General features: G+C 40.1%; 1 protein-coding gene and 1 long non-coding RNA gene across 2 annotated transcripts in view; one reads left to right on the forward strand and one right to left on the reverse strand.

Annotated features, from left to right (window-relative positions):
* Window positions 1-953: 953 nt before the first annotated feature.
* On the forward strand, window positions 954-1973 carry LOC105995455 (olfactory receptor 10V1). The gene has a single exon (XM_013029169.1). The coding sequence runs from the start codon at window positions 993-995 to the stop codon at window positions 1920-1922; it is 930 nt and encodes a 309-aa protein (XP_012884623.1). The 5' UTR covers window positions 954-992; the 3' UTR covers window positions 1923-1973.
* Window positions 1974-2237: 264 nt separating this feature from the next.
* Window positions 2238-8911, reverse strand: part of LOC105995537 — a 16050-nt gene continuing 9376 nt past the window's right edge. Inside the window, exons 2-4 of the long non-coding RNA XR_001175574.1 lie at window positions 8343-8433; window positions 7072-7192; window positions 2238-2602 (exon numbers count right to left, since the gene is read on the reverse strand). This is a non-coding gene — a long non-coding RNA (uncharacterized LOC105995537). The remainder of the gene's footprint in view (window positions 2603-7071; window positions 7193-8342; window positions 8434-8911) is intronic.

Here is an 8911-nt window from a genome sequence, read left to right on the forward strand (position 1 = left end):
AATGCATTTTTTGGGGGGGGGTGTCCAGTCGTGGGGTCTGAACTCTGGGCCTGGGCGCTGTCCCTTAGCTCCTCAGCTCAAGGCTAGCGCTCTACCACTTGAGCCACAGCACCACTTCTGGCTTTTTTCTTTTTGCTTATGTGGTACTGAGGAATCAAACCCAGGGCCTCATGAATGCAAGGCAAGTGCTCTACCACTGAACCCAGGGCCTCATGAATGCAAGGCAAGCGCTCTACCACTGAGCCACCTTCCCAGCCCCGCATTTTTGGATGAAGAAGCAGACTGAATCACTAAAGCCTGCAAGCTTTGAGATATATGACAGAGTTTTTATGCAATACATAATTGGCCAATGGCACAAATCTCTGTATATTATGCCAACACTTTCTAAAATTTCTTGTTTCAAGTTTCATATAATGAATTGATACTTTATCCTCTTTTTGTCAGTCATGGGGCTTGAACTGACCCTAAGCTCTTTCGCTCAAGGCTAACCCTCTGCCACTTTGAGCCACAGCTCTACTTCTAGTTTTGAGTGGTTAATTAGAGAGAAGAGTCTCATGGAGACATTTCTGTCCAGGCTGGCTTTGAGCCACCATCCTCAGATCTCAGCCTCCAAGTAGCTAAGATTACAGGTGTGAGCCACCAGTGCCCAGCACTTTATCTATCCATTTTGTAACTTTAAACATTGGCTATACTGTATTCATCCATTTGTTCAGCAAACACTTTCTAGAAAATTCCTTTATTCAGCAACTAGGATAGGACCTGAAATTTAATACCATCGAAGTCCTGACCATTGAGGTACTTGGTGGGTAGGAGAGGAAAGATGGGGAGGTGGGCAAATATAAGAACTTGTATAAAATGAAGAGATGCTTATCATTACTGAGGTAGCTCAGAATATGCTCAAACATTGGAGACATTGGGAAAGCACCATTTACTAAGTGAGATGCTGTGACACTCACATTATATTTTCTTTTCATAGGTCCAGTACACTACTCATGGAAGGAATAAATAAAACTGCCAAGATACAATTCTTCTTCCGCCCATTCTCGCCCAACCCTGAGATCCAGTTGGTTATTTTTGTGGCCTTTTTGGCGATGTACCTGACCAGCCTCGGTGGAAATGCCACAATTGCTGCCATTGTCCACATGAACTACTCCCTCCACACCCCCATGTACTTTTTCTTAGCGAACCTGGCCATTCTGGAAATCTTCTATACATCTTCCATTGCTCCACTGGCCCTGGCCAACCTTCTTTCCATGGGAAAAACTCCCGTTACTATCACAGGTTGTGGCACCCAGATGTTTTTCTTCGTCTTCTTGGGTGGGGCTGATTGTGTCCTGCTGGCAGTCATGGCTTACGACCGGTTTGTAGCAATCTGCTACCCTCTGAGATACACCCTCATCATGAGCTGGTCCCTGTGTGTGAAGCTGACGGTAGGGTCACTGGTGCTGGGCTTCCTGCTGTCCCTACCACTGACCATTTTAATCTTCCATCTCCCATTCTGCCACAACAACGAGATCTACCACTTCTATTGCGACATGCCCGCGGTCATGCGGCTGGCCTGTGCGGACACACGGGTTCACAAGATGGCTTTGTATGTCATCAGCTTCATTGTCCTGAGCATCCCACTCTCGCTCATCTCCATCTCCTATGTCTTCATCATCACGGCCATTGTACGGATGCGGTCAGCAGAAGGACGCCACAGAGCTTTCTCCACCTGCTCCTCTCACATCCTAGTGGTCCTCCTGCAGTACGGCTGTACCAGCTTCATCTATTTATCTCCCAGTTCCCGCTACTCTCCTGAGATGGGCAGGATGGTATCCGTGGTCTATACTTTCATCACTCCCATTTTAAACCCCCTGATCTATAGTATGAGAAACAAGGAACTGAAAGATGCTCTAAAGAAGGCACTGAGAAAGTTCTAGGGAGGATGCTTCCGTGATGTATTTAAATCTGGGCACTTCTGAGTAAAATGTAATGATGTCAATAACCCTGGGGCCAGGCATGATGGTGCATACCTGTAATCCCAGCATTCAGAAGCTGGAAGTAAGAGGTTCAAGAATTCAAGGCCAGCCTGGGCTACTTGGTGAGATTTAAATACATTATTATTGTTGTTGTTGTTGTTTGACATGCATTAAGCCAGGAATGTCCTTAAAAAGCTATGTGGCCTGATGTTGAGAGACTTCCAGAAGAAATTAATACTGAAAGCTATCTCACATAAGAAAATATAATCCTGGGGATGAGTGGAGAAAGGCAAGTCATAATTTATTGGGCAACTACAAAATACGGAGTACTTTTTATGGATTATCTACTTAATGCAAAATAGCATCATATTAAATTTTCAGAAAACTCAAGTGGCTAACATGGACATATCCAGGATGAGGATACCACATATTTAGAAATCTAAAGTCTGATCTCCCTTCACACAATTCCTTCCTCCTGATTCAGGGCTTGTTCTGCAATGGGAGTGTATGTAACTACGGGCAAGTCTCTTCATCTCTCTGGGATCCAGAGTTCTTATTTCTGAAAAAGCAGGGCTGAATTAGAGATTCCAATGTTCTTGCAGAGATCATATATTATGTGCTGAATATTGGCCAACTCCAACCTGTGGAAAATAATAATAGTAGTAGTAGTAGTAATAGAATAAAAATAAAATAGACTTTAACAAATCGTTATGTCGAAAACGAACTTTACAACTTTGGTGGGGGGGGGAGCGGGGAGGATTGGCTGGGGGGGCAGGGAGAGGATGGGAAGGGATGGGAAGGGGAAACAAAGGAGGAGGCTACAATGCTTAATAAGAAATGTACTCATTATCTTGCCCATGTAATTGTAACTCCTCTGTACAGTATTTTCACAATAAAAAAATAAAATAGGCTTTCCAGTTAGCAATATAAAAATCAGCTTTTTTTTATATTTTTTGTTTTGTTAACAGAAATTATAGGGGTTGTAGCTATTAAACAGCAATATCCTAGATAAAAATAGGTCTAAAAATCTTCAACAAAAGAGTAATGAACTTAACTAACTAGCATAGAAAGCATAAAGTGGAATTTATCTCTGGGATGCTAATATGACTAAATATACAGAAATGATATAATATCACATGTCACATTCACAAAATCAAGAACTAAAACTATGTGATATCACAATAGAAAATTACAAGAACATCATTTGACAAACTTCATCATCATCTCATGAACTAAAAAAAAACAATTATTAGCAAACTAGGAGTAAAAGGGAATTACACAATAAAGTCCAATGTATTAGAATACAAAGCCTAAAAAGAAACCACAGCATATTTGGTCAACTAATTTTTGAAAGTACCATAATGATTATATAATGGGGGTAAAAGTATCTCCTCAACAAATGCTTTTTTTTCTTTTTTTATTATTATTGTGAAAATTCCATACAGAGGGGTTACAATTACATGGGCAAGATAGTGAGTATCAACAAATGCTTTTGAGAAAATATCCTCAGACTATCCAGTTGCCTCCAGCTATCCTTCTTCTCATGAACTTACAAAAGAATACTTGTCATTTTGGAAATTCCAAGGATTTTAAGAGGTATGTGACATGGTTTGGATGAGAAATAAATATATAATAAAATGTATTATATAATATATAATATAAATATATTACTATAGATATCTGTTACCTTTCTCAAGTTGTCTCTCCCCACATCCCAATGACAAAAGGAGTTTAGAGGAGCCAGACACCAGTGATTCATGAAACAGAAATAGAAATCTTAGCTACTCGGATGCTGAGGTCTGAGTAATGCTGTTCAAAGCTAGCCTGAGAAGGAAAGTTCTCAAATTGAACACCAAAAAGCTGGAAGTAGAGCTGTGACTCAAATGGTAGTACACTAGCTTTGAGCAAAAAACTTCAGAGATAGTGCCCAGTCCCTGAGTTCAAGCCCCAAGACGGGCATACACACACACACACACACTAAAATAGGGTACTAAAATATTGGGAATTTTTTAATGTCCTACTAAAAATTGTAAAACAAATAAATGAAATTTTTTAAAGTACTATAGAGGCTTGATCGGGTCCTATGGGCAACTGGGGTGAAAAGAAGAGGGCCCTTTGATTTGATTTCCAACTAGTGATCTATCTATTTTCAGTCCTGGAAATTAATCACCATGTCCTATGCATAGATACATTACTCACACAGAAAATTCAGCAGTTAAGTGGCAGCTACACAGGACAAAAATGTATTTGAGTTATCTATAAGAAACAATGACCCAGTGTGCAAAGTGATGACAACTGGTAACTATTTGAAGAATTGTATCCAGAGTCATCATTCTGATGAAAGTTCCAACTATATTTCGTTACTATTGTATTCACTTTTTAAAAGGAGGGACTAAAATGTAGAAGGGAAAAGGATGAAGGAGGAAGAATAGGAGGGAGGAAAAGGAGCAATGTTTTTTCTAAAGAGTCCAAAGAGATTACATACACTTTTCCAATACTACACATACTAATTTCTAAAAACAAAACAAATAGAAGAGAATGAAAAGTAAAGGAGCACAGAAGAGAAGTGAGAGGAAAGAAAGTGAGTGTGTGAGTGTGTGTGTGTGTGTGTGTGTGTGTGTGTAGAGAGAGAGAGGACGGGGGGGGGTGGAGAAAAAAAAAAGGCAGACAAAGACAGAGACGGAGATGTTTTCCAAAATGTTAACACCTTTGCTGTGATCTTCAGACACATCCCACTTACGTTCCACCTAGGACCTAGTTTGTCACCCTGAGGGGCTAGGTTGTCATCTGAAACACTGGAAGGTAGTACGTCATTTAGGTCAATTCCTAGTTTTTGGAATGTTTGTTGTTGTTGTTGTTGTTTGGCTGGGTGGTTGGTTTGGGTGGGTTTTTTGTTTTAATGTTATTATAAAGGTAATGTACAGAAGGGTTTATAGTTACACAAGTCAGGTAAAGAGTATATTTCTTTTTGGACAATGTGGGCGGGTTTTGCTCATTCGTTTGGAGTTTTTTGGTGAGTCCTGGGACTTGAACTAAGAGTCTGGGCCCTGTCCCTTAACCTCTTTTGTTCAAGGCTAGTGCTCTACCACTTGAGCCACAGCTCCACTTCCAGTAGTATTGGGGGTGGGAGGAGAGATAGTTTATTGGAGATAATTTCACAGACTTTCCTGCTCCAGCTGGCTTTGAACGGTAATCAGATCTCAGCCTCCTGAGTAGCTAGCATTACAGGTGTGAGCCACTGGTACCCAGTTTGGGGATGTGTTATGGAAACAGCTCATATGCCCTATAATAGATGAGTGGTTCAAAAATGTGGTACATATACACAATAAAATTTTATTCATCCATTAGAAAGAATATATTCTGTCATTTGCAAGGAAAGATGGACCTAGAAATAATCATGTTAAATGAGGCAAGCCATGCCCAAAGAGACAAACAACGTGTTTTCCCTCATATGTGGAAGCTAGATTTCTTACTGACAATTTAGTGACTATTGCCCAACTACAGATTGACTTGGTAGGTAAAACCATGCCGATGGCTATAGTAACCAGCTTCAGTTGCTTTCTTGACATATTTTAAGTTAGAACTTGAACTTGTTCAGTTTTCTTTTTACCATTTGAACCATGCCTCTAGCCTTACTTTTGGTAGTTATTTAAGAGATGATATCTAGCAGACTTTTCTTCCCTGGCTGGCTTTGAACAGAGATATTCCAGATTTTAACCTCCTGAACAGCTAGGATTGTAAGCACGAGCCACCAGCACATGGCTTGACTACTTCTTAAAGTAAAAAAGAAAAAAAAAAAGACATTGAGCCAGATGTGGTGCCTCTACCTATTACTGCAGCATTTGAGAGGAAGATGGAAAGAAATTAAGAAAGAAAGAAAGAGAGAGGGGGGAGAGGAAGGAAGGGAGGGAGGGAGGGAGGGAGGGAGGGAGGAAGGAAGGAAGGAAGGAAGGAAGGAAGGAAGGAAGGAAGGAAGGAAGGAAGGAAGGAAAAGGACAGACATTAAACAAAGTTACACTTCTGTCAGGAGCTATATCAGTTGACAAGGCTCCTATGTTTGGAACTAATCTTACTTCCTCCAAAATTCAGTCATCTTATCATGGCATAGCCACAATCACTAACGATTGTCCCAGGAAAACTCCAAGAAACTTTGGCAGTAACTCTGATCCCTGAACCCTATTCTTTTAGAGAGAAAGGCAATTTGTATCCTTTATGGGTTTAGGTCATTCTGTACTGATGTTTCGCTGTCTTTTTTAAATCATATGTTAGTTGTACAAGGGGTGGTGGTCATTATAGTGACCTGTATCTCTCCTGGAAGCTTCAGCTGCTCTGAACCTTCTAGGAAGGTTGCTCCTGTTGATTTGAGACTGGGAAGATGCCTGTGGTGAGGGTCATAAGGCTACCAAAGGGCCAGTAGCCTCGTGAGAATTGAGGCCTAAGACTTGGGAGGAAGTAGTGTGGGTACTGTGCACTTCAGAGTTAGGGATCTCAGCAGCAAATTTGGATTTACCCGGGTCTTTACTTTGTTCAGACATACCCCAACCCTCTGACAAGGACAAGGGCAAGGAAGGCCTCTGTGTCTTGGCGCTCTGGGAGCAGGACATCCCTCCAGTGGAGTCCTAGAGAGGGGAAGTGCCTATACTTGTCTTCTTTAGATTTCACGCACATAAACATGCAGTATGTTTCTCTCTGTGTCTCACTTTTTCACTCACCTTTCAAGTTATCCATGGTGGAAAGAGAGAGAGACAGAAAAACAAAGAGAGATAATTTTCTTAATTCATTCATCAGAAGAGATACACTCCTATTTCTGCAACTGGTATCTCTGTGATGTCACTTCCTTTAGCTTAGCTATATACCCAGGAGTAGGATTCCTGGATCACACAGTACTTTTTTTTTAATTTTTTGAGAAATCTCCATGTTGTTTTCCATAGTAACGATAATTTCCATTCTCTGCAACAGCGTAGTTCTTCTCTTTTCTCCAACCTCAGTAATTTCTGATACCTATTGTTCTTTAGTTCACGGCTATCCTAATAGCTGCAAGGTAATATCTCAATGTGGTTTTAACTTGCATTTCTCAGATATTGGTGATGTTGGATATTATTTCATATACCTATTAAAAATTTTGCATGTCTTCTTCAGGTAGAAGAACTATGTTGAATAGAATGATAGATGTTCTTGCCTTCACTAGATCTGAGAGAGAGACTTGAGCTCCATCTTGTCAAAGTATTGATCTGGAAAAAAAATAGAGATTATGTGGACATACTTTCAAACCACCACAGCCTACTAAAAGGCAAACTCCAGACAATTCAATCATGGCAAATATTCTGGGGGTGGATAAACTGATTCTAATGTTGTATTGCAAATGATTATCAAAAACCATGATACAAATCATGTGGTATTGATGCAAAAGTATACTGACATTATGGAACAGAGTAAGTAACCAGGAAAATGATTAAATAGCCATTTAATAGACAGGTTAGTAAGCTTTCCAGTGATAAAATTTTTGAGAAAGACAACTTAAAAAGAGAAAAGTTATTTTGGCTCAATTTCAGAGGCTTCAGTCTAGCTGGCTGGTTTCATTGCTTTCGGCTTAAGGTGAGTTAGAATATCATGGTTCAGGAGTGCATGAAGGAAGAGATTGATCATCTCATGGCAGCTAGGAAGAAAGAAAGAAAAGGAGCTGTTTACAAGATATATTTACAGCTGTGGGCATGGTCCCAAAGACTCACTTGCTTCAATGAGATCCCATCTCCTAAATTATCACTCCCAAAAGCCCACCAAATTATGAACCTATCATTGGATAATCCACTAATGAGATCAGAGCCTTTATAATCCAATCACTTCCCAAAACTACCACCTTTGAACATAGCTACCAATATTTATACATGGACCCTCGGGTGGACATTTAAGATTCAAACCATAGCCAGGTATAGGTGGCTCATACCTGTAATCCAAGCTACTCAGGAGGCTGAGGTCTGAGGATCACAGTTCAAAGCCAGCCCAGGCAGGAAAGTCAGTGAAACTCTTATCGCCAATTAACCATCAGAAAACTGGAAATGGTGCTGTGGCTCAAGTGGTAGAGTGCTAGACTTGAGCTGAAGAGCTGAGGGACAGTGCCCAGGCCCAGAGTTCAAGCCCCATGGCTGGCCAAAAAAAAAAAGATTCAAGCCATAATAACATATGGTTTAAAAAAAAGGACATCTGAATTTAGTGAATAAAGGAAATAGAATTTGAAAAGTATAGTGAAGTAATTAGTTACTTAGGGAGAAAAGCCAAATACCCATAGCATAGTATACACCAGAATAAATTCCAGAGTGGTAAATAAACCTCATGTAAAATCTTGTTTTATTTGCCTTTATGGAAAAAAAAATGGTATCTTACTATGTAGCTCAGGCAACACTAATAGTAATCTTCTTGTCTTTATCTTCCAAGTTCTGGGGTTATAGGTATGCATCACCATGCTTGGGAAGTTCTATGTAAAAAATGTTAAAGAGAAATTAGCCAGAACAAAATATGGACATGATTTCAGAACAAAATTTCAGAATATGTTTATATCAAAATGGAAAATCACAAAGCAAAATTTCAAATTCAGAATTCCATAGTGATAAACATATATAAATATATATAATCACTGATGCTCTTCAAACTATTTTCTACAAATACTACAGGAACTGTTGACATAGAACCCAAAAACTTAGAACTTAATCTTAAAATTTAAACCATCTTTAAAGAGCATCAAAATACCTACAAGGCTGGGCACTGGTGGCTCACACCTGTAATCCTAGCTACTCAGGAGGCTGAGATCTGAGGATCACGGTTCAAAGCCAGCCCAGGCAGGAGAGACCGTGAAACTCCTATCTCCAATAAACCACCAGAAAACCGGAAGTGGCGCTGTAGCTCAAGTGGTAGAGTGCTCGCCTTGAACTGAAGAGCTGAGGGACAGCGCCCAG

This window comes from Dipodomys ordii, unplaced genomic scaffold, assembly GCF_000151885.1.
Source record: "Dipodomys ordii isolate 6190 unplaced genomic scaffold, Dord_2.0 Scaffold117, whole genome shotgun sequence".
NCBI lineage: Eukaryota > Metazoa > Chordata > Mammalia > Rodentia > Heteromyidae > Dipodomys > Dipodomys ordii.